Source organism: Aquila chrysaetos, chromosome 22, assembly GCF_900496995.4.
Source record: "Aquila chrysaetos chrysaetos chromosome 22, bAquChr1.4, whole genome shotgun sequence".
Classification (NCBI taxonomy): Eukaryota; Metazoa; Chordata; class Aves; order Accipitriformes; family Accipitridae; genus Aquila; species Aquila chrysaetos.
Window position 1 is genome coordinate 13,156,280 of NC_044025.1, and position 26,344 is coordinate 13,182,623.

Sequence of the window (26,344 nt, forward strand, 5' to 3'; positions counted from 1 at the left end):
TTATATTTTGTTTTTCTTGATGCCAGGATTGTAACAAGACAGAATTAATTCTAAGGCATGGTTTGTGCTTTTCACAGGTGCTTGATGTTTTGTATTCATAGTAATTGTTTTCCCTGAAGTACAATATAAATTAATATTTAATGCTATCACACATAACTACTTAATGTTATAAAGACTGCTTGGAATTGCTTATCAGGTTTGGATAGGTTGAAATATAATGATAGTTTTAACTGATAAAGGCACTACTTTGGAGAAAGTGCATTAATTTTTTTCTTCTAGATAGAAATCCTCAACATAAAAAATTGCAATTAAAGTACTATTTAAAGTTCATTTGTTTTGTCACTTGCTTAAGATTGTCCTGAGATGCAGTTTTGTATATCCATTGCATCCTGCAGAAGGCTTCTTAAATTTCTGTAGGATTTACTTTTCAGTGAAAACCATTGGAAAATTGTGAACAAAAGAGGCAAAAGAAAATGCTTCATTTAGCAGGGTTAACTTTTTCTCTTAAATTGCTACTGCTGTCTTTTAAAATAAGCAGTAGGTGATGAAGGTAACTACTTGTGATTTAGTAATAACAAATTAGTTTGACAAATACAGTTTTGATATTCTAAAGAGCAAAAGGTGCATGTGGGGAAAACATTGTGCTTTTTCTGTGTGAACTCATATAATAAGCATTTATTTAAAAGAGGAAAGTCTTAATACTTACTAATTTGGGGAGGGAGGTAGGTTTGGTTTTCTATTGCTTTTTTTTTTTTAAAGATAGAGCTTTTTTTCATGCAATCATAAGGTGCTTTGTATTTTTATAGTCTTTGCTGCTCCTAGCTTACCTCATAAGGAATGGATCAGAGCGTGTTGTTACAAGTGCCAGAGAACACATTTATGATTTGCGATCCCTGGAAAATTACCACTTTGTAGGTGAGCAATAGAAAAATCTTATAAGCAAATTAAAACAGTAGTTGGAGTTGTCAGTCACCTGAACCAGCTTAGAAGCTTCCCCAGTCTAATTAGAATGTGACTGTTGCCAGTTGTGTGAAGAGTGCAGAATCCAAGACGTGGGACCCTAGAGTATTAATTAGTGAAGACAAGAACTTGCAGAAAAGACTGGCTAATAACAACAGAACCAACACAACATGAGTGTTCGGGTTTATATTAAAATATGCACTAGAGACTGGTCCCCTGTGGTGTCCGTAAAGGAATAGCTTTAATCATATGGGAAGAAAAGGTTAGAGCTCCAAAACACACACATCTGTTTGAAGCTGGGTTTTTTTCCTCCCACCAAATAATATTTACAGTGCAAAGGCAGCAAGGCCAGTGTGTGTTTTGAATGTGAAAAAAGCTGGGAAAGGAGCACATTTAGCTTGTAGTACATCCCAACTGAAAGCAGTTTTTCAAAAATTCAGTTTTCCAATAAGACTGAGTTCTTACAATTAAACTTGCAAAACCTGTACTAAAAAGACTGCGGAAAAGGGGTTATATTTTGAAGGGTAAAATTGTTTAAGTGGAGAATATAATTTCTGTCTCAGTCTTTGTTAATCTTTTCAATGTTTCAGCAGCAGTTAGATGCTTCTTAATACACCATTCAGTGAAAACTATCATTTATCCAAGGATGAAAATTTGTGTTGAAACAAATTATTTGGTACTTTCAAAACAAATGCAGTGGACCTTAGCAGCCATAAGATCTTTCTCTGACTGCTGTGTTCATAATTCAAATTTTCTTATCAGTTTGATGTTCAGTATTGCTGCCTCTGATTTATTTTTTTGCTTTTTCCCCCCTCTTCCATCCATCATCTTTATCCTGCATTACCTATACAGATGAAAATGGCAAAGACCAAGGTATAAACATACGCCAGAAGGTAAAAGAAATGGTTGAATTTGCTCAAGATGATGATCGACTTCGGGAAGAAAGAAAGAAAGCAAAGAAGAACAAAGACAAATACATTGGGGTTTCTTCGGACAGTGTTGGAGGGTTCAGATACAGTGAGTACTAGGCTTTCGTGGTCAAGGATTGACAATCTCAGCTTTTAACTTGGCTTAGATAACACTGATAACTTAAGGAATTTCTAAGGTGCTCCTTTCAATGCTTTTTCTTTACATTTCTTTAACTGTCAGGGTTGCTATTATAAAAGAAATCTTGCACATTCCCCCCCCACATACAAATTTAAATGAATTACTTTAAAAATCTTTAAGTTAGTCTTTTTTAGATAATAACTAACTAGAAACTAACACAAATTACATTAACACATTGGTTTAGCAAAAACTTAGCTGTTTTGTTTTTATCCATAGGCAGAGTCTCATTGTGAAATGAATGTAGCAGAAGTAGATAAATAAATGCCCTTATAAGTCAGGGTTTCTTAGTAAGTCTTTAATTTAAAAAAAAAAAGTGATGATACTTTCCACCCACCACAGCACAGGAATTGCTTCACCTACTCCTGCCAACCTCCTTTAGAACCGTTGGTTAATTTGGGTTAGGGCTTTTAGGGCAGTAATCCTGTTTGGGTGAAACAATGTAGGTATTATATGCCATTAGACTTTTTAGTTTCCCAAATAATACTGTTTGGACACTTGAAAGATATCTGTGGATTATCTGTATGGGTTCTGATGTCTGTCAGATCTGACTTTAAATATATGCATAAAGTACCTTGTAAGTGATGGAGCTTATATTTCAGGAGTTTACCAATACAGTTGTTACTGTCTCAGTCTGTGTGATTTTTTTAAAATCTTGTTTGATTAGTACTGCAAGTCCCATGTGCTTTTCAAAGGAGGGCTCCCAGAGGCAATACCAGATTTACTTTATGTAGACATAGTAAGCTTGCAGCTGGATGTTGGTTGCATAGCACAGCAGACCCGTATGCAGGCTGGAAATTTAGTGCAACAGTGCTCATCCCTAAATCCTAGGGAATTCCAGCTGACAGGGAAGAGGCTAGAATTAACACCAGAAAGTTAGTTCTAAACTTTTTGTTTAAAAAAAAATCCCTATATATATATTATATTTCAAATATGTATATTATATATTTAAGAAAGATGTGTGTGAAGGGTTACTTGGTCATCTGCTCCCTCATTAAAAAAATCAGAAAACCTGCCATCAGATTTTCAAAAATCAAAATTCCAAAAATTAAAGAATCCAGCTGTCATGCATCTCAGCCCTCATTGCACAAGGTGCCAGTCCTATATCCAGCTTGGGTCTGATACTTGGAATAGGACCTTCATTACTGAGGTCCTTTATTTAAAAACATGCACACACAAAACAAAAAACGCAAATTAAAAAAAACCAACATCCAAATGCTGTTGACAGGTAGTCTGATGTACCCTTGCTTCTGGAAATTCACCCGTTTTGCTGAGGCAACCGATGTTCTTCATGTGTGCAATGAGTTCTGTCAGACTATGTGTCTTCAGCATAGTGTGTTTGTAAGATTTTTGGCCTCAGAGGATGTAATGCCATCAGCTTGCCTTTGTTTAGAGAGGACACAGTTTTCTCTGACAGCCTTGGTTAGATAAAGGCACACAACCAGTACTATGTTTTGCTTATCAAGTCCAAGTGTGCAGCTTCCTCCTCGCTCCCCAGTCCCTGCCATAATGTGTAGCAGGGATCTGAGCTTGAACTGGCTTTTATGTCTGATGTATCCCAGCATGTCGTCCATGATCCAGCTGTCAGTCTTGCGATGTTTATCTGTGTTTTCTTTGGCCTGAGTAAATCCTTGGCTGCTTTCATTAAGGGATGAGTCCCAAAGTCACAATGGCACAAGGCTCTGGTTTGCTGTAGTCAGTGACTTCTTTGAGAAGGGTTTGGTATAAGATCTGAGTAGTAACTGTGCAGGACTTAAACTTCACCTGTCCCTCTCTGGTGCTATGTATGGTTTTTACTCTTCTTCCCTGTGAGCTTTAAACTTAGATTTGCTCTCTTCTGTTTTTGACAGGTTACTTCTCCGTGTTCCTCTGCTCTCCCTTTTCCTCACATGCAGAGTAGTTGAAAAATCTCTCTCTCTATGGCAGGATATGTCTTGTTTTATTATATTCTTTTAGGCTTTTGCTACCTGCTTGGAATTCTGGTGATTCTCTTTTTAGGAAACACTTATGAGTCACTGCATTTGTAGTTTAAGTACATGTCCCTCTGTTCTTTCACCGAGCTTATCTTTTGACTTGCTCTGTACAGAGTCGTGATCTAACCCTGTATGCTGGGTAGAAGTCTTTCTCTATATGCTCTTTAGTTACCATTCAAGTTTTTTAATTTAAAGGACTGCCTCCTTTGGCTTGTATTTCATTTTTATGGTAAAGAATTTTCAATTATCTCTTTATTTGTTGAGTAAAGTAAAAAAATTTAAAAAAAATAAAAATCTTTCTAGCAGCACAAAACAAATTTTTTCCCAGGTCAGACTTCTAGTCTAAAGGATTCTAGTTATTTAAATACAAAATGCTTGTATTTTCAGAGTTTTCCTTAGTTCTTTTTGTCCTGCAAATACTGAGCTCTCGGGGTTTTTTATTTATTTTAAAATTCCTGTTGCACAAGGAAACCTTCTAATGGAATCTACATTAAAATGCTTGAGAGCCTGACATAAACTGAATAAGGCCATTTTATTCTCCTGCAAAATTTAACAGTAGTACATTTCTTAGCAATTTCTCCTTTTTCAGTGATAAAGATCTCACCGAGTATCTTGCTGATTTGTAACAGGTTCTCTACTTTGAAAAAGTTTGTCTATCCTTTATGGATCTAAACAAATGTCATTGGAGACTTGCACTTCTCTTCAGTAAGAAAATACATCCTCTGGTATATTGAACAGATATAACTCAAATTTTGCACCTTGTAGTGCTGGAATCCATCATTTTCTTTTTATTAAAAATGGCTTAATTGAATACATCTTGAACATTACCTGAGCTACAATATAATTTGTATGTAACTTGATGTAATGAATTTTTCACAATTCTTCCTTTCTGCCACTCAATTTTACTCACCTCAAGTAAAAAAATTTAACTAGTATTTTGCATTTTTCAATAGTACAAAAAATGCCTTGTTTCATGTGTGCAAGGGCCAAAATATAAAATGTTTGTCTAAAAGTGTTGTCTAGAAACTGAGCTATATTGGGTTGTTTTATATACCTGTGTTTTCAGCAGAAGGTCTGATAAAAGATCACAATACAAGTTAGTAAAGTGTGCTGTGCTTCTGATAGTGAAGTCTGTTAAAATGTAAGTGTTGTTTTTGCTTTTAAATTAAACTCGGATTGCCTGGGTGTGTATAAATAAACCCAAGCTTAAATTTCTTAAACTTTCTTAATGAGGTTGTACAGCAAATGTACTTATTTGAAGTAAAACCGTCAGCTGTTTGTAAGCTAAGATACCAGTATGGAGGTCTTGAATACGTGATTAGAAGAAAAGTGTTTTTGATATCTTGAGTGTTTAGTAAAGATGTTCGGGGTACTCAGTGGCTGCGGAGAAGGTGATTTGCCTTACTGCCTCTTCTTTTTTCATCTCTTTAAAAGGTTGGTTTTTTTTTTTAGTCACCGAGTGTGGAAAAGGAAGAACGGAAAGTTATCATGCATTGCACACTTATGTCTTTCAATATTTTGGTACTGTGCTTTTTTATGTGTTCATGAATGTCAATGTATAAAAAAACCATTGATTTACCTCTGAACACACAGCTTGGCCAAGAATGGAATATCGGGCATTAAATGACTCTTACAAAACTGGCACATCCCATTTCTGATAAGCTGCTTATGCAGCCAGGGTTGATTGTGCCTCTTGTGCTTCTCCAGCAGAGTCCAACAGTCTCCTGATGTGCTGTGCTGTGCAGTGCATTAAGATTGTGTCGTTGTCATAAACAAAAGTCTTTGAATCTGCATTCCTGCCACTTAATGATTGGCATTACATGCTGTGCCTTGCTGTAATAGTGTTGATTCAGCACAGTGGGAGCTTTCAGTTTGCTTTGAAAACTTGTAAGGTTTATGTATGTAGGGCAGGGGGGCTTGAGACTGATTCCAGAAAGACCGCAGGCATTTTTTTTTTTCCTGTTATCTTTAGTATTTCTTATCTTAATGCCTTACACAGGTGAAAGATATGATCCTGAGCCCAAGTCAAAATGGGATGAAGAATGGGATAAAAAAACAGCTTTTCCATTCAGCGATAAGTTAGGTGAGCTGAGCGACAAAATTGGAAGCACGATCGATGATACCATCAGCAAGTTCCGAAGGAAAGATAGAGAAGACTCTCCAGAAAGGTGCAGGTACTAGAGTTATTTTAACATGAATTTATTCTGTGAAATTGCTATTATAAAGCTCTTTGATGTTGCTGATTATTAGTTACTCTGCCATTCCTTTTGTCCATACAGAAGCATGTTTGGGTTCAATACCTCCTTCCTGGACTTCTTACACAGCTCTTACCGGCCTTGGGGAATAATGTAGCTCTGTCAATAGTTAACTGCTCTTGGCTGACTTCCATTACTGCCCCTAGCTTAGATAGCTGCTGGCAAAGCAGGGAATTTGGCTGAAATTTCCTAATCTTTCCTTGTCTCAGCAATTCAGTGGTCTTCCTTGTGCCAGTATACTAGAGGCTGCCATTCAATGCTAGTTACTCTGGATGCTGAAGTGCCAAAGAGGAGGGAGATACAAAGTTGCTTAGAACTACTTTGACACAGTGCTTCTCCCCTAAGCTGATCCCAGGAAGAACAGACTGCAGGTGACTTTTAAAAAAAAAAAAAAAAAAAAAAAAAAAAAAAAGAGTCAATTTCAGTTGAACCTTCTCAAAAAACTTGTTGTGGTTTACATCTGGTCATTAAATTTTTTCAGTAAAGAAGAAAACCTACCCTGCTTTGCCTGCAGAAAGAACTTTACATACATCACACGTCAACAGGTGCATTGAATTTTATTACCTGGAGATCAAATTCATACTTAACAGAATCTGAAATTGCTGTAGAGAAAGTGCTCAAGTATATTGAAATAATTCCCTTTTGGGAAACAAAATTCAAATTTGCACTGAGATTTGATTAATATTTTTTACAGGAATATCTTCAGATGCAGTCACATACATTTTTATATATATGTGTATAAAAATACACATGCAGATGTGTGTATATTACAAAATTCAAGCAATTTTGCACAGAAACAAAAAATAATTATAATGGTAGCATTTCTGAGAAAAAGGCAGTATGGTCTTGCTAGGGCATTAATAAATCATAAAACTGGTATTCTTTGCACACATCAGAGTTCCCTCTTAGAACTTACTATCAGTAGACTACAAAGAGAAGGGATCAGAAGGAAAGTAAACAATTTCAAATTTAACAATGGTATATTGCTGTGTGCTTTTCTGTACTTACCTTTCAAAAGCAACTTGTCACATGACATCTGTAAAGCTCACTGTCCGCATTTCATGTAGAGGGTGTACAGTAAACATTTTTTTATCTTATTTCCTTTGCTTTATTTCTGAATGGCTCCTAGTCTCTTACTTGTGCTGGTATAAAGTCTTGCACCTTCCAGTGTTTTATCTTTATAAAAAGCAGCTTATTTTGAGGACTTCTGCACTGTACATCTCTACCCCAAGTTATACTGATCTTTTTCTCTGGCTAATATTACATTTTTCATTTTTGTTTTGCTCTTGTAACCCTTGTCCCTTCCTTTTTATTTGTCTTCCATTTTTTTTGGTAAATGTCAGTTGTGGTATTTGTCTCAAAATTTATGAAAGTAATAAACTCAGGACTAGAAATAAAAGGAGGATTTTTTGGGATATACATGAGCAAAAACAATTCGGTAGTTGCAGGTTATCCTGCCATAAGAAGGAATCCAGGTTGTGGCAGCATGGCTTCTCTAACATTGCTTTGGCTACCAGCCTGAAATTTCCTTTTGGCTTCTCTTGGCATGGTGATTAGACAACATGGAAGGTATTTTATCAGAGTGTTGAAATGAAGGGGTTTCTTTCTACAGAAGGCATCAAAGGATCGAAGAAGATTGAACTGAAGGTTATAGAATGTCTGTCTATTTATACTTAAAGATACTGTAAATACAAACCTTATAATTCATGTTGTATTAACAGAGTACTATATTTTGTATGAAGTTAAATATTGAAACTGAAAGAAACGTGAAATTTTGTCATGTGACTTAAGCTCACAACATAACTTTCTCTTGTAAATGTTTCATGAAATCCAGCATTTCTGTGTTTTCACACTTCAGCAATTTTTTTTTTTTCTAAAAACACAAAAGAAGCTTCCAAAAATTTACTAGTTTTTGTAGCCTGCTGCTATATAACAACATTGAATTAAGTTGCTATTTCCCTTGGAAAAGTGACTAAATGGTGATACTCATTCAGCTGGCAAATCTGCTGTTGTATATTCTATTGTTCCTATCTTAATAGCTTTATAAATCATTATTACTTTAGTACTGTAAAACCAATAAAGGTCTTTAAACACGAAGAATAAATGTGACTTACATCTCTTCACAGTGGTTAATGGAATTTGGATGACACAATCTTTACCTCCAATATACACACCAGAAGAACTTGGCCAAACATCTGGATTTCTGACTCTACTTGCAAAGCTAGTAGTTTGCATAGAAGGAAACAAAAAATGCTTGAACTAACTAAGACCTTAACCTGTGATATAGCTGGCTTGAGTTTTTACAGTAGATTTGAGTGAAACTGCAGTTCACACAGTTAACTCTGGAGAAGCTTAGTCTGCTTTTTTTCTTGAGAAGAAAAATGTTAGTACTGCTGTGGGGGAATTGGATTATCACCTTGGAAGTACAGAAGGCAAGAAACAATACGCCATGGGGTGGGAAAACCTCCATTGTTCTTTCATAGTGCTTGTTAGTTCTTAGGTCTTAGGTGAATAAGTCAATTGCTGCCCTGAGTCCAGCCTTGTATGCTGAAGTTCTATTTTCTAAATTACCTGCAGATATACAGAGGTTCTTCCGAAACACTATACTTTTTTCGCAAGAATTCTTAAAACTCTGTCAATCCTTGTTTCTCCAATATTCAGAAAGGTCGATGCAGGTAACAGACTAGAAAGGAAGCAAAACTTTTAGTACACCTATAAAAGGATGCAACAACCATGTTTAAAGGCAACTTCTGTGTAAAGGATTACTTTTGTAGTAGGATACAATTCAGATAGTCTTAAAGTATCAGTAAACTACTTTTATTGCCTTAAAGAATGTTCAAAAAAACCCCCACACCACAAAAACCTTAAGGCAAAGAAAAAGAGCATGTATCCATACTTCGATTTCTGGAAGTTGCAACTATGTACTTCCTTTGCAGAAATTTTTTAAATTATTTGGTGCAATGCTAGCTATAATTTTTATTTCTTTTTTTTTTAATAATATTCATTCTGCAATTCTCAGATGAAGCATTGCAATTTTACTATTCAGCTCACAGTAAACACACTTAAAGGGAACATTAATCTGTAATATTTCTTTTTTTTTTTTTTTTTTGGTTAATGTGACCATTAAAGAAAAATAAAAACCAGATCTCCTGAGACAGTTTGGAAGCAGTACAAGTTGTCATAGAAAACTGAGTATTGTAATATTTGTCCTGCTTTCTGGCATATATGTTTAATTTCTTTTCTCAAATCTTTTAGACATTTATTTTGCTGTAGATCACTAAAGACTCACTTTTTTTCTATTCTTACGTTAGTGAGATTGATCTCTACCAGTTCTGTAGCAATAGCTCCATTGATCAGACTTTGAGTTGAAGTGATTGACAACCATCACAGAATGTGTATATGGATTAGGCAGCTCTGTAGTGATGACAAGAAATACATTGCAGCAGGTTTTAAGAGACTTGAGCCTTAGTTGTTATTGTCCTGGTCTTGGATACTTTGAACATGCATCTAAAAGGCAACATTATCCACACACCTCTGAGGCTTTTAGGATGGATGTACCATGTATACCATGCTAATGTGCAGATCAGTCTTCTCTGGGGGCTTGTGTTAAAATCCTGATGTCACAAATGAAGATGTGGTTCCTGGTCCCCTCTGGTGTATTTGTGCACATAGGCAGGCTATCTGCAGAAATCCAGAACTGGAACAGTAGGCGTGTTGTTTCCAGTCAGGGTTGAAGTGCCTTGGGAGGGTAAGGTTAGGTGATGCCATTTGAGCGCACTTGTCTATGTAAGGCTGGCTCAAGCAAATGCTGGTATGCGCTAGGTTGGCCAGCAGCTATGATATTTTTCTTTTAAAAATAAAGAACTAAAAAAGGGAGTGAGCATTTACATTCACTGATGTTAATGAGTTGAGCCATCCCCTGTGGTGAGTAGGTAATATGTATAGAGGAAATGACACATGCAGTGTATTCCAAAACCCCCTCTGTTGTTAACAGAGAACAAAGGCTACTCTCCAGAGTATATTGCAGTTACTGTCGTATTCCTGCCGACAAAGGGAAAGCCTTTCCTAAATTTTGTAGTTTTAGTATTCTAGTGCATTATTAAAATATAAAAACCTTCCACTTTCAACTATGTTGCTAAGGGAATTGCTATTTCAAAATACGTTTCAATATATTTAAGCTTTCTGTACAGCAATTTTCACTGTTATGTGCAAATCTTAACTTTGATGATAATGGGCAACGTGTCTGTTGGTGGGGGGCAATTGGTTTGTTTGTGAAAGACTTAAAATATAAAAGTAGAAAATGTAACAGATTAAATATTATGCAGTGACATCTAAAAAGTTTTTGCCTAAAATGGTGACACTTTTGTTCTTTTACATTTTAAGAATGAATATGTGTTCTCTGATAGAAAATGAATAGTGTCATTGTATTGTATAATTCTGTAAACATTCCTTTTCTGCAAACATCTTAAAGAATATAAAAGCCTGTTTCTCTGGAAAGGGAAATGAGTTGAAATAGGAATGGAATTCTTGAAATCCAAAAGATAGTGCCTGTATTTGCTTCACTGCTTTCTGTCTCTTGGTTTAAGTACTGAGCAGACCTGCTAACTTAACTTTTGTTGCTGAAGTGTTACATAACGTGTGTGGGAGTTCCTGTCAGAAGGTAATTAAATGTACTGGATTTAAACACTGATTTCCTATTATCCTTTGCTGTGGACTTGTAGTTAATGTTTAACAAAATAACTTGCTTTTCTTCATCACTTTTGTACAATAGGTGCAATGCTGTGTTATGTAGATGCATTATGTAAGGGTAAAACATTTCCTTTCTCAAATGTAAGAAGCAGTATTTTTGTTACAAACCATAACTACAAGGAAATAGAGTAACAAAACCTCTTGTGGCTTAAGCCAAATGTCCCCTTAAGTCCGTCATGAATGGTATTCCATGGCTTTTGTTTTTCTAGTGACAGTGATGAAGAAAAATCAAGAAGAGGTAAATCTCCCAAAGCTGAATTTAAAGATGAAGAGGAGACTGTGACAACAAAACACATTCATATTACACAAGCTACAGAAACTACCACCACCAGACACAAACGCACAGCAAATCCTTCAAAAACCATTGACTTGGGAGCAGCAGCACATTATACAGGGGATAAAGCAAGTCCAGAACAAAATGTTGCTGCTCATACTGCACAGCCAACAGCAAAGGTGAGACAGCAGAGCACAATAAAACATGACTTTGGAACCAGTTTTCTTCTAACCTCTGAGACAATTTCTAGTTTAGGATAGAATTTTTGTTATGCAGCCTTCAAGGGAACTATTTTATCAGAAATGCTTAACTGGGGTTTTCAAAGGCAATGGAACAGTTTAATTACCAAATGCCTTTTTGTGTGATTGTTTTAAGGTGTAGAATTTTTTAAATGTAGTCATTACCATGTTTTACTCTCTTCAGGAAAGCAAAGATAAAATCTTGGCCTGAAGTGTGAAGGATTCTCTGAACCTGCACACTTATTGACAAGTTATCAAGTTCTTCAGTTACCAGAAAAAAAACCTGAGCCACTAGCTGTTCACTATTTGATTTGAAATTTAGCCAGCTTCCAGTGATTGTTGGCTTCAAAGACAAATCTGCCATCTCTCCAAAACAAAACGAAGCACCCAAAAACCCCAGAAAACTTCTCAATGTCATTTAAGATGAGTGATGACATCATGAGATGAGACCTATTGTGTGATTTCTTCTTCAGGCTTCTGTACCCTCTGGCAGCAAGTCGTCTAATGACCTGGTTGATCTGTTGTTTGATGGAGCTAGCCAGCCAGTCTCAACAGGTAGGCACATTTTGGTTTTATTTTCTTAATGCATACTTTGAACCATTTCAGAGGATAAGCTTGTTTGTTGTTATATAGATAGAGTGGTAGATAAATTGAGAAATGAATACTCAGAAAATTTGGAGCTGCCTAGAACCTTTTGTAGCAAGGTACTCTATGTGCTATTGCATGGGACTAATAAATGTTAGCAGCACAAAGATTAACTGCCAGATCACTCTGTCAGAAACTGTGTTTGTAATGCAGTTATTTATAATTAACTCTAAAAGCAAGTGCAATCCATTCACGTTCAAGCATTTCTCATAGTGCAATTCAAAGCCTAGGCAGCTGGAGGTGGATGATCTTCATATAAGCTTTCATCTAAAATATATGGTACACTTGTTTCTTTATATTATTTTGTCTTGGCACTTGGTTGATCCCAACCCTAATATCAAAAAGAAATTGCTACCTAAAAGTAAAATCAGTCACTGTAAAACATGTCGCTTCGCTCTCTAAATGTGCATTTGAATTTTAAGTCCATTAACCTTCATATGGACTTACCCTTATGCTCTCAAAATGCAGTTTCTTTTTAGGAGTGTGTTAAATTTCAGTGCATTGCATACATGATTGATAGAGGAGTTCAGGGGTTTGGTGGTTTGCTTTTCAAAACCTGCTTGTTATTGTGCTTACTGTTCTTAATATTGACAGTTTTGATAGTGGCTAGTGTGGAATAGACAAAGGACTTAATCTATTTGTGGTCTAACAGCACAGCTGGGAGAGAGTTAGCTGTGGGCAGAATTTTTGTTTAAAGATCACTTTGAATAGCAAATAAAATGTGAGCATGTGTCTTTACATAGATAGAAACCTTTCATGTAACTTCTCTCCATTACAAATAAGCAACTTCTCTTACTATATATGTGATCGTATTCACATTGTTTGTAGAAGTGTATGTGTGTATCTTGGGGACCACAGATATCAGCTCTGTCTTTGTTTTAAAGAAAATGTAAAATCACAGAGAAAGTACCAAAAAATGGCAGTCCAGAGTAGCTGGAGGCCCACATGTGTGGCAAGGTGGCTGCATTCGTGCATATGTAAAAACTACTCTTACTGACTTCCATTCTGAAGTCAGAATATACCGCTTCTGAGTGTATTGTAGTGGGACCCCTGTAATATGTCACACTAGGTATTTTTATTATAATGTATGAGCAAAGCCAGTATTATGAGCATTCTGTGCGACACAGTTCCTTTCATCATTAGGCTACCAAAATGCGACCTCTAAGTATTTAATAGAATATAAAATATATCAAAACTATTGGAGGGGAGGGAAATTGACGTGGTAATTTAGTACCAGAGATCTGTCTCAATCTTTTCTTTCTTATTTCTGGTAGATCTTTAAAACTTTGTTCATTTTTATTTTTGGGAAAGTAGATAAAGTTTATATGTCTCTTCTGAAATATGTGTTAATTCCTATGGTTAAGAAATAAAATTCATCTCATACATCTGGTTTTTTAAGCACAAATGCCCCCAAATTTAAGGAACAACTTATTTTGTGTTATTTTCTGTTTTATTCCCTTCATATACAAAGGTGTTCGTTGTACATTGGAGTTACCACAGTTCCATGGAATTTTAAGATCCTGGATCAGAACCACTAGCCCAAATCAATACTGAAACGTCTCCTATCCAATTCTTATTTCTATGGGAAAAGAGATTAGAGCCCTTTTTGGTTTTATTTATGTACATATGTATATGTCTTTATGTATAAAAATAAAATCACATTGAGAATAGATGTCTCCAATTCAAAGTGAGCCTTCCCGTATTTCAAACAGAACTATAGCAGCTTCCATATTACGGTGCATTTGAATCTTTTATCAGTTTCGTTCTTTGTTGTAGTAAGCCTTTTTCCTTTTTGCCTTTTTTTCTTCTTTTTCCAAAGCAGCATTTAGAAATGGTGTTGAGAAGAGGCATATTACCAGCTGGTCCTGCTAAATAACCTCTTTGCTGACCTGGGAAGGCAGATGGAAAGGGTTCATTTGTAGTGACAGATCTCACATGGGAATCTTTGAGGATAGCTCATGTTGAGAAGATTAGCACTGTCCTTCACGTGCAGGTCACTTGTTATGACCACTGTTCCTTGCAGCACAGGGTGTGGGAACATTCCCAGTGTCAGGCAAGACACAGGGAAAGGGTCAAATGCAGCCTTTGATCTGTCCTGTGAAGGAACTGGCAGGGAAGTCATGTGAATTCAGGGAACTCAGAATTTGCTTATCTATGTATTTTCAGGTGCAGAGATGTAGAAGAAGGTTGGTGAGGCTTAGGGGGTTACACATTACTAAAGCAACACAATTTGTACGTAAGGGGGACAGTTGGTTGCCGTAAAGGAGCAATCTGTTTGAGAAGATGTAGAATCTGTGGTTAGACCTGCTGGAAGTAATTGTTTTGGTGTTACTGGAGATGGGGTTCTTTAATCTTAGCTGGTGATACCTTTCTTTAGAGAGTTACTGCATTCATTTAAGCTCTGCCACCTTTCTCGAGAATTCAGTTTCGTTTGAAAACAGGCAATAGTGGTGGAGTAAAAGTTGACTTGACTGAAAATGTTAAGGGGTTATTTTGGGTTTGAACCTAATTCTGTTTTTAAAATTAAATTAATCCCTAGATATTTTGTCAAACAGCCCAGGGATAATAGGTGTAGCAAGAGAGCATTGATTTTTTTGAGGATGTGGTTTGAGAGTATGTCATCTGTGTTGCTCATTCTGCGTATAAACTCTCAAAGCATTACCCTGTTCTGAAGTCGGTAAGGACACATGTGATGAAAAAAAATTATTTTAAAATGTTCATTACAGTAGGCAGAGTAAACACGATCAGAACCGTTTTTTAGCTTGATATTTCACTGGCTCATTTTACCCTTTTTCATTCTCAGGTTGCAGTCGGTATAAAACTTGTATATAAACATATGTAAGATGCTTACTAGATTACTTCAGAATTTGTGTTGAAGAAATTTCTTAACTTTGTGTGAAATCTTCTCCCCCTTGAAAAGGTGGTAAAAGGATTTCAGTAGTGCTATATTTCTGAAAATTCAGAGACCATCCTTGCATTCCCTTCTCATGTTTTATATCATATGCTACACGCTTGGCAAGAAAAAACATTTCCCCTTGGAAGAACAGTTGCCTTCCTGGCAAAGTCTACAGTAAAAATAACATTAAAAAGAAATACAAGTACACATGTATTAGAAAGTGAATGGTTCCTTTTATTACTGCTAGCCATTTATTAAAAAGGAGATGGTTCTAGTTTAATTAACCCAGTTGAGAGTAGCAGATGGGGCAGAATGTCTTGCAGCGATAAGACAATTCAGAAATGGCACCAGATGTTGGAAGCTGTCCCTGGTGGTGTTTGAGTGCAGCACAGATGTTCCAGTCCCACCTGGCTAGTTTCTAAGCACTGCAGGCTAAGCAGCTGTGATGTAACCTATATAATGTACGCATAACACTAAAAGCAAAATAATTGAACTGCTGCAGCTTCTTCTAAGGGTGGGACTGCTTGGAGGTGAAATCTTTGAGGACAAACAAATAAGGTCAACTTCTTAGCTTTCTCAGGTCAGTGGAACACCTACTTAAAAGCAGTATCAACAATAATTAGATGATTTTTTTTTTGTAAACTGTTTTTTTTGTTGTTTTTCTATTTTTAAAAAAAGCAGCTTTCCAATATGGTTCTTAAATCTTTCTTCTGTTTTTATACCTTGGCTCTATTTTTAAAGTGAAAAATTGTTACTATGCTGTATTCAGAAATTAATAATTTATATGCTGTATACAAATGTCTGGTTGGAAAACTTAATGTTCCTGCTGTAGAAAGGAAGCAAACTTATAAAAAAATGAACACAAATGCAAGCTCTGTCCTTGAAATCCCAATTCAAGATCATTGCAGAATCATTCATGCTTTAAGCAACACAAAAACTAAATATAAGGCGACATGTAATTTTTCATAGTAAGCATAATAAATTAACTTTTATACAATAAAAATGCTTGGCTTTTATACATTATGCTTCTAAAGTTTTAATTTTACAAACTGCCACAAACTAGTAGCATCCCTCACTAGTTAAAAACTTGTTAACCTTTTTAATCCTGCCATATTTATTTTTAGAGATAGCAAAAACTTGCGTATTTTAGTTCTTCCCTAGGAAAACAAAATTGCAAGATCTGCAAGACAGTTGGAAATAATCCAGTTTATTGTTGCTCAGGCTTGTATAAATATAGTGTGGTGATGAACAGGAAAAACAGTGCTGACTTCGGGAGCAGAATCAATAAATCCATCTTGCCAAATACAGAACAGCTTTTCTTCATAAATCCCACATGCAGTTGTTGCAATGGATCTTTGCACAATCCTGTAACAGCATTTGGCTTCCTTCTGTTTCTAGGTGGATCAACTGACCCATTTGGAGGATTTGCTGATTTTAGTTCAGCTGCTGCTTCAGCAAGTTTCCCATCATCGCAAGGTAGGATTAATTTACGGATTGAAATGCTGTTTAAGGGCAGAAAGAGGGGAAAAGATGCCACACGGCATTATTGAAAGTCACTTCCCTTTCCGGGGCAAACTGTGTTTATGTAACTGGACCACAAGTGCTATACTGAGTATGGAAGATATCTACTGTCTGGCACTGCACACGTCTCATTGGACCTGAAACTTTTCATGAACTTTATTTCAGAAAAATGTTAGTAGGAGTTACAAATATATCCCTGTTCATCTAATAATATAAGCATATAATAAGACTTAAAACATAGCTTCAAGTCTAATTCTGAAACACACTGAAATAAGACGTGACTTCCGAAGTGGAAAAGTAAAACCTGAAATAACCAAGTGTGGGTCTAAATGCTGGCTGAAGAGTGCTCACTAAACAATTAAAAAAACAGCCCAGCGCGTCCCACTTTTGCAGTTGTGGGCAAGAAGCTATATTAATTGGAGTTCTACGGTGATGAATGCTTCAAGATGACAGTATTTGTGTTTCAAAAATGATTGGAAAATTGGCTGTAGTGATAGGACCATTCACATTATTAATCATCCTAGTCTTCCCAGGGTTTTATGTAAGGTTATTCAACTATTTTATTTGCAATAAAACCCAGTCATTTTTCTAATACTTCAACTAACAGTTTGAAAGTTTTTCAGATACAGGTAGGTATTAATTATTTAAAAAAAAAAAAGTTAGCTGCTCTGGTGGGATAAAAAGACTTGCATGAAGTGCTTGGTAGTCTGGTTGGTTTGCCTGTGATAATGCTGTGAACTGAAAAGTTGTTAGAAGGGGTTTATGTTGCTGTTTATAGTTTCTGGACATGTGCAGAGGGTCCAGATCAGTCTTAAGAACCTTAGTGTTATGGGCAGGACAGTAAATTAAATGGGTAAGTTGAACAAAACCAAAAGATGGGATCATGTTCAATGGAAAGTAGCAGCCCACCTGTGCTAGAAAAAGAAGAGTCCCTAAAGATGTCCTCAGCTCCCACCTGTCTCCGAAGATTTAAAAAAACAACAACAACAACAAGTTTCTAATTATATAGAGGCACACAATTATGGTGGCCTTGTCAGATGGCATAACAAGGGGAGCCTGCGACAGGCTATTTCCAAAGCTTCCAATGATGTCTGGGTTACTATTGGAAGGCCTGGTATGTTGGAGGGGAATTTAGTCAAGTTATGTTTTCTATACACAGTAAAACCTCACTGATGGCTTTTGAAGTTGCATATATGCGTTTGCGGCATGAAGCTGACCAACACTTCATTTTAGCTTGGCTAAATAACAATTTGTTACAGTCTTTTTCCCTTTTAGGAGAAGCCTATTAAATAAAAGATGTCTAGACCTTACTTAAGTCAGGCATGAACAAGCCCCTGCCAATCACAAGAGCAAGACTTTAGTAATGCTTGTTGGGACAGCACTTAGTTTTGCCCTTGCCTGGTTGCATGGCGTGCAGTTTAGAGCTGTCGTGTGTCCATATGGTTGGCTCAGTGTATGTGCAGTCATTTTGCCTGCAAACATACAAGCTATTATGCAGACGTGGCCACCATCTGAAAAACGTTTCCCTTAAAATTGGACTGAAAAAAAAAAAAAGCTGGTAAGCCACCTAAAGCAATCAGCTTCCTTTTGGTGGAGTGTTTTTGGGAGCCTACAGTGCTACCCAGACAGGACAGTGCTGCAAACGTGGAGTGGAGGGAGCTGGCTGGCTATCTTTTGTGAAGTTAATTTGGGCAGCAGTGGTATTTGTGACTGGGGTTCTCAGCCAGGGTGTAGGATTAAGTCCAAAATGAGAAAAGAATAGCAACGAAGTTGATCAGCAAATCTACCTGCGAGCCAGCTTTTAGTCAGCGTGTTTATATCTCTTCCTTTATTTTGCTGTGTTAGGAAAGCTGTACTGTGCATGGATTAGTTAATACACCTTTAATTTGCTTGTCAGGAAAGAACACCTCTAATTTTTTTACAGGCTTTCTTAGTCGAAACCAAGTTGTTTTGCAAACACAAAGCCGCCTACTATGCAAATAATTTCTGTGTTAATACAGTCTAAATTGATACAATCCTTTATCTGCATTAATATGATTAATCTATTCCAATCACCATTATGCAAGGGACAAGAAGTCTTGTGAAATGATTAATCATTCCTGAACAGCGTAAGCCCCTCTAGAAATCTTTTCCTTCTTGATTAATCATCTTTGAAGTTCTACTGAAGGGGCAAAACCTTATCCCTTTTACCCCCACTTCCATTATTTGTGCTCAGTGCACAGGTCTGAACATAGAAGGAGCACACTCAGCATTTACTTATCTATCAGGAATATTTAAAGTAGGTTTTAATTTTTAATATGTAATACTAATTGAAACATTCTAATATAGCCCCTCTTTGTGAGGGAGATCAAAGCAAATGTTCTAGTAAGGCCCTAAGCTAATGAATATTAGTCTACTTTGTGCACTGGAGTTGTTGGCAATACTTGGATGTTGTGAACAGATTTACTCTCCTATTCTTTAAATTCTAATGTATTGGTAAAGATAAAGATGACTAAAGGTTGAAGGTGTATGTTGATAAATATTTACATGGAGTGTAAAAGACTACTGCAGTTACCTTTTGAGTGGGTGGAATACAGTTGTAGAAAATTGCTGTGGATGGCCATTATAGAGCTAGCCATTGTATAGGTTAGGAAGTGGAAACTGGTACTAGATTCATCTATCCCAGCTTTACATGTTTGAATCTTCATTTGCTCATTTAAAGAAATTCAAGGAATGATTTCACTGTTCATTAGAACTCAAAGTTCATTTCATATGGCAATGACATTGCTTGTGACTTAGCTGAAGTACCAAAAGTATATCAGTGACATAATCAAAAAGCTGACCTGTACAATGGCCCAAACTTGGAACACAATTCACTATGTAGCAATGAGAGCTGTTTAAATGGCGTTGCTTTATTTTTAGCATCTCCTGTAGATATTTTTGTAAGCTTTTCTTCCCCTATCACTCCTGTGAAGTAACCCTTTTCTTGTTAATAGAAAAACATGTGTTTTTAAGGGAGATAACATCTCCCATTTGACTCAAAGGTTATGACATATTCTCAGTTCACTGGTTTGTGTCTCTGGACATCTGTGATCCTGAAATAGGTACCCTTGCAGTTGTCTACAAACAGCTTATACTGTTAGGCTCTTCACAGTAAGATACAGAGAGAGCTGTAAGTTGCTGTGTTTTCATTTAAATGCTTGTCTACAAAAACCCTGGTATAGTGAAATGAAACAAAGTTTAAGTGATGAACTAAGAATTCAGCAAAGCTTCTGCTGAGAGAATTGCTAGATCAAAGATTGAATTGCTGCTTCAAGCCAAGGCAGTTAGTTCAGGAATCAAATTTAGAAAACTTAATGTGTTTTACATGAGCACTTCATGGGATGGGAAGAAATTATTCTTTATCACCTCGAATAAGAATTCCTTGGCAACCTGCTTTCAAAGTTCTGGTTTTTATTCCCCTCAGCATTGTTTTATACAAAGAGCTACTAATTGTATATAAGCAAATTTTGAAGTAGTTGTCTTTGTTTTATCGTGATGGAATTTGGTTTATCAAGTAGTTCATTCCTGACAACTGTTCTCTCAGCAAATACCAGAGCACTGAGATTAAAAAGTTGATAAATGTTATCAAAGTTCTAGGTGTTGTTTTGACTAGAGCCTCCAATCTACCCCTAAGTTATCTTTCAGTTGTATTTCAGCAAAAGAAAACCTGTCCCTACTTGTCTTGCATCCACAGGTGACATGTTATCAAACATCCTTTTACTTTCTGTGCATGGGTGTTTCATATTTCCTTTGCTACCTTGTTAAAATTGTTGGAATATTCATGAGAGGGAATGATGTCCAGATGGAGGTTCTACCTGCAGATGTTAATCTGGACGGACACAAATCAGCTCTCATTTGTTTCAGTTGATGGAATATGGCATTTGCTCAGTGCCTTTCTCTAAGTCTTCTGCCTTTCTTCTGTCTTCCTTCCTCCCACACTGTTGCCTTTCCTTCAGGTACAGCAACAAGTGGAAATGGAGACTTTGGTGACTGGAGTGCCTTCAGCCAAGCTTCTCCTTGTCCCAGTGCTTCATCTGGAGACCTCTTCAGCAGCACGGCACAGCAGCCAGCTATAGAGCTCTTCAGTAGCTCACAGCCAGCTTCTGGCCAGCCTCCAACTGCTTCAAATTCTACTGACCTTTTTGATTTGATGGGCCCCTCTCAGACAACCATGACCTCTTCACAAAGTATGAATTTCTCTATGATGAGCTCCAATGCTGTGGGCATCAGTTTACCCATGTCAAGGTCACAGGTATGCTGCTATCTGTACAGTTTGCTATGACCTTCCTCAATTAATCTTTTGCCTTCTCCTTAATCACAACATTGAAAATGAATCCATTGCACTCTTGGAATCCATACCTAGTCACTCAAATGTTGCAATAAGCATTTTGTAAGAAAGTTTTGTCCAGAAATATTTGAGTAACCTCCTAAAAAGACAAAGTGTCAAATGTTCTTGGAAAGCCTCCTTTTATAAGCTAGTCTTCTCTCAGATGGTCTTCATTGTTCTATGAAGTGTTGCTGCTTTGCTGGGGAACACGAGGTTGATGATATTTTAAACCTTAAAGCCATACTTCACAGAATGTTATAGGTTTCCAGCCTCAAGTAGATGGAGGTGAGGACCAGTCTGTTCTCCAAAACACAGAAGTGCCTGCTTCACTGGAGAGTGTTTTTGGAAACCATAACAGGTCAGCTTGGTGTTAGGAGGAAAAAATCAGTATGTTTGAGTTCAAAACTTGACCGCAGATGATCACTGTCATTCCACATATTGATATGGGAGCTTGATGCTAGCTTACAAAATATTCTTTTAACCCATTCTAATGGCGTAACAGCACGTGGCAACACTGCTTTGGAAGAGCTGAAGTTCATGGCTAAAAATCTCATTGGCTTTTTATTGTCTTCTGTGGAAAAATTAACACTTGTTGTTTAGTCGTGATTCCTATTGCTAAATTGTTTCAAGTGGATCCCAACAAACTTTTCTTTTTTAGCCTCTGCAGAGCGTGAACACTATGATGCCGAAGCCTAACCCTCTTTATAATGCAAGCACAGAGATGGTCCAGAAGAATGCAAGCAAAACTCTACCCTCAACTTGGTCAGATCCCAGTGTAAATATCAGTTTGGACAATTTAGTACCTGGGATGCAGCCTTCCAAACCCCAGCAGCCATCACTTAATACCATGATGCAGCAACAAAGTAAGTGATTATTGCACTGTTTTGCATGCACGCTGAGCCCTGTATGTGTTTAGTAGGTTGTCCTTGAGATGGAATAGTCTGTCAATTACTGTTTTCCTACATTGTCATAATTATTTCTTAAACTACTGCAATGGTTCTGACAAAAGTGGTATTTTCGAAATGGAGACTGACATGCTAGGAGGCTGGTGTCTTTGCATGTTTTTACTGTAGAGTTTGCACCATTGCTGTATCTTGATTTCGGGCTTCCCAATCTCTAGAACTTCTCTAGAATATGCATAGTAGCATGTATTGTTATAAAATGCTATTTAAAACTTTTGTAAATGTTTTCTGAGTCTTCACACAGAAAACAGGGAAACGAGCAAAATAGCTACATTTTTTGCTATCTTTGTTCACAGCAGTTGCCACAAGTTTCTTAAAATACACGAGCACCTTCAGCATCAGATTCTGATGAATGGCTTTTGCACCCTGTTCTCTTTTTTGCAGATATGCAACAACCTATGAATGTCATGACTCAAAACTTTGCAGCTGTGAACCTCAGTCCTCAGTCTAACATGATGCCTGTTCGACCCCAGACAAGCCCATTGATGGGAGGGCCCATTCCTGTGGGGATGGGAATGCCCAGTGTGATGTCAGGTACGATGGGAATGACCTCCATGGGACCCACGCCTATGATGAACCAGGGAATGATGGGAATAAACATGAACATGGGAGTGCCAGCTACAGGAATGGGTTTGACAGGCACAATAGGAATGGGGGTACCCAATATCGCTATGACCTCTCTGACACCTGGGACTGTACAACCCAAGCAAGATGCCTTTGCAAATTTTGCCAATTTTAGCAAATAAAGATTGTAAAATAAATAAATAAAATGAAATAAAAATAAAACAAATGGGCAGGCTGAATGAAGGATTTTTAGCTGCACAAATATAGCTGGGGAAGGGATGGAAAACACTGATCAATACTTTTTTTTTTCTTTATCAGTTAAAGTGTCTACATAAAGAACCAAAAGCTATTTTCTAAGTGTGGAAATAATTAGTATTCAAATTCTGGAGGGGTGAAAGGTTCTTCCAAGGAATGTGTTAGATGATTTTGCAAAATAATTTGTATTGAGACCATCAAAAAAACCTTTCCTGTGTAGAAGAACTAATTTTAACTTTGAGACTTGATGGAAGACTGGAATGGGGTTGGGTAAAAATGTTTGAATCTAATTTTATACTTTTCTTTTTTCCTGAAGACCTTGACTTTCTTTTCCCCCTCTCCCTGATAGCTTTGTCATAATTGGATCATTCCTTTTACTACCACTGAGTCCACAATTGAAGTCACTCAAGTACTATGATCAGTTTTTTATAAGAATATATATTTTTGTCCAAAAATGGCTTACATATGTGATTATGGCTAATTCAAAGGGACCTGGAATGTATATATACTTTTGCTAATGTTCCAGCCACACTGCTATACTACCCAAATTTTTATTGTAAAAATCCTCTCTCAGCAATTTGGTGATCAACAGATTTTGGGGGTCTTAACATGCTTCTATTGTTATAACTGATATCCAGTGCAAGTCTGGGAGAAGCTTTATCCAAGACTGCTGGAAGGTTTCCTGTCAGAAAACTCCAGAAAATGCACTTTCTTGCAGTTCTTTTACAGTGGCACTCTAGCATCCTTTGTACCACCAATATCCCTATGGAGCCACTGGTTTAGGGCATCGGCAGCAGTCAAAAGGCAAAAATATTTATTTTTTTGCATCATCATTACAAAAAAATAACAAGGTGAATTACACTTAAGTTATGTAAATCTATAACCCTACCTAATCCAACAGCATTGGATCTTAGCTTTTATACCACATTTGATGATTCTTTTGTGTAAATATGGCATTAGCAGTTGTGGAGTCCAATAGAGGAGTAAAAAATATATATATTAATAAAGGAAACCTGTAGCAGTCAAAGATTTTACTGATTTACTGAAAACAAAAGGATGAATTAAGGTTTTTGGGGTTTTTGTTTTTCCTTCTGTAATTCTGCATTTAAGTTCACATGAATCATGATTCTAGAATCTGGAATACAAAGACATTGTTATATTCACAAACTGGGAATATTGTTAAGAATAAGCACTATACTATAGGTATGAAATTTATTGCCTCCCTTTTCTTATGTTGGATTTCTTTTTTATTATTAAATTGATAAAACTTTGTTTCCATTGTATTCATAATGTTCTGTTATACATAACATTAAAATGTTCATTAAAATCAATGTTGGGCTGCTTTTCCTTTCATTCCATTTGACGTTTATGAGAGCATTTGGGGAAAAAAAATAATTATAATTTGGGCAAAGTAATTTTTATAAATAATTTAAAATTGTTTAATGACTTCTTATCTGAAGCCTTTCCTATCTGGCTCTACTGTTAGGAATTAAAAATGAAGCAGGCAAGATATCCTGACCCGTTCCAGCCTTGCTAATGCTCCATCTACAACATTTCTAATTAGGCAGAAATTCATGTACTTCAGCTAAGTGGTAATGAAAAGTGATTCATTTGCTGAATAAGAGATGAGAGTGAGTGTAATTAGCTGACTGCGGTTTTTAATCTTTCAACAATTCAATGTGTTTAAATTAGTTTCAAAGAATAGGAGCTTTCAAGTGTTGTTACATCAAAGTAATCAAGGCAAGCTTTAACGGCTGAGTAGGAGAGATCGCTCTGGTTCCTGTTCTGAAACCTTTAAACTTATTTGGAATAATCATCTTCAAAACCTCTAGTTCTAACAGATGGGAAGACTCAAACTGGCTCAGTATGTACAAAGTTGTGGTGGGAAGAAAGCTAGTTAGTTCCTGGGGCGTTAGATGGGTGGTAAGGAAAACTAAATCTATAGTCAGTGTTGCTATCTTAGTTGTGCTGAAGGAGTGCAGTGCTTCTCAATAGTCTTCAGGAGGTTTTCTGAGGAGTAGGGAGAGTCTATTCATAATGCTGTCCTTTTAAGGTAAATTCAGCTGGTTAAATAGTTGGCTTTGATTTGAAAGATCATGTCCTTGTTTGGGTTGCTCACATCTTTTCAGAAGAACCAGTGATTCAGCTTTTAATCAAGAGATTAATTATAATGAAGTATATTTATCAGGGGTTAGAATAACTCCAGTGGAAAACGTTTGGTCAGTTTAGAGTGGTTCCTTTGTGGTTGTGTCCATTACATCTTAGTCAAGGGTACATAGTCTTATGGAGCAGTTGTAGCACTGAACTGATTTCACTGCGCCTACCGTATATCGTTCATCTTATGGACCAGTATCCTAATTATGAAGAAGGTTGTATGGAGTGTGAAAAGAAGTTTTTTGAGCCAGCCAGGTTGTCTGCAGGTGAATGAGCACGAAGTCCTTTGAACCAAAATAAACATCAGAAAAGAAAACCCAGACAGATTCCTTCAGATGATGGGCCAGGTGCCTCCCCATGCATCTTCAACCTGCAGTGATGACAGCCTGTTGCATAGAAGTTTTATCCCATTCTCTCCCTGAGTTAAAGGATATGGATCGTAGGTAGCAGTGCTTAGCAGAATATGGTTTAGATCTTTAGATAAAAAGACTGAATACAAAATGGGTTGTGTTTGCTTAAAACAATATTGAACTTGTTTAAGGTGGATATCATAAAATGTGTTTCCATCTCTGTATTTTGGGTATGAGCAAAATAATATATTAAAAATAGAAATTATCTTTCCAGGTGAAAATACAAATGAGCTACTGTGTGAATGCTGATAGATGATCTCCCATTTATTGGCTGCTGCCTAATATAACTTGGATATAACCTAAATCATGCTATTATGTTAGTTAGTACAGCTCCTTTCTTCATTTTTAAAGCCAGGTCCAGCTGCAACTGCCAACTGTCTAGAAGCCTACGTTTAGCTGGCTGTGTGCTATGTAGCACTCGACTGCATGGTGTGCTATCATACTGGCATGTATTTGGCTTTTCCCCACTGCTCTGTGGCAAAAATCTGACTTCCTTGCTCTTCCCTCTGACTATTCACAAGTTATACTCTACATTTTTTTTTTTTTTTAAAAAAGTGTGCTTATATTATCATGCTGTTGTCCAAAGTGCATGAGGTTCAAAAACCCAGACAGTAAGCTTTGTGACCATTGCCAACATAGCTGCATCATTTTTTCACACCAAGCTGAAAAGCAGCAACTGTCATGGGAGTTTGGAGCCTACAGGGAGTAAATAGAGAGAAGTAACTGTTTGTCTGGTTGTAAAAGGTAAGCTTTTACCATCTCTGGATTCTGTAGCTTCTAAACTTAAGAGTTCAGTTAAAATTAGTGAAATCCTTTGTAAAGGATGTCTTTACTTAAGAAGAGGAGAAAGGGGCATCAGAATTCAACCCTGTGTGTGTGTTTTATAGAATCATTCAAAAAATGCATCTTGATGTGTATAAAAGAGTAATAAATTCCAGCACAGGTGCAAGTTCAGTGATAACTAGAGCATCCACCATGTTCTACAAAAGAAATTATATTCAAAACAGCTAAACAAGGGTATTTATAGCAGCATCT

The 26,344-nt window shown here is 36.7% G+C and overlaps 1 protein-coding gene across 1 annotated transcript in view; it reads left to right on the top strand.

The window, feature by feature from the left end:
* Window positions 1–24,076, top strand: part of CLINT1 (clathrin interactor 1) — a 53,654-nt gene extending 29,578 nt beyond the window's left edge. The window contains exons 4-12 of the mRNA XM_029998000.2: window positions 807–915; window positions 1,813–1,977; window positions 6,037–6,211; window positions 11,251–11,494; window positions 12,028–12,109; window positions 16,494–16,571; window positions 20,594–20,889; window positions 21,623–21,827; window positions 22,311–24,076. Coding sequence (XP_029853860.1) covers window positions 807–915; window positions 1,813–1,977; window positions 6,037–6,211; window positions 11,251–11,494; window positions 12,028–12,109; window positions 16,494–16,571; window positions 20,594–20,889; window positions 21,623–21,827; window positions 22,311–22,672 — 1,716 coding nt within the window. The 3' untranslated portion in view covers window positions 22,673–24,076. The remainder of the gene's footprint in view (window positions 1–806; window positions 916–1,812; window positions 1,978–6,036; window positions 6,212–11,250; window positions 11,495–12,027; window positions 12,110–16,493; window positions 16,572–20,593; window positions 20,890–21,622; window positions 21,828–22,310) is intronic.
* Window positions 24,077–26,344: the final 2,268 nt, after the last annotated feature.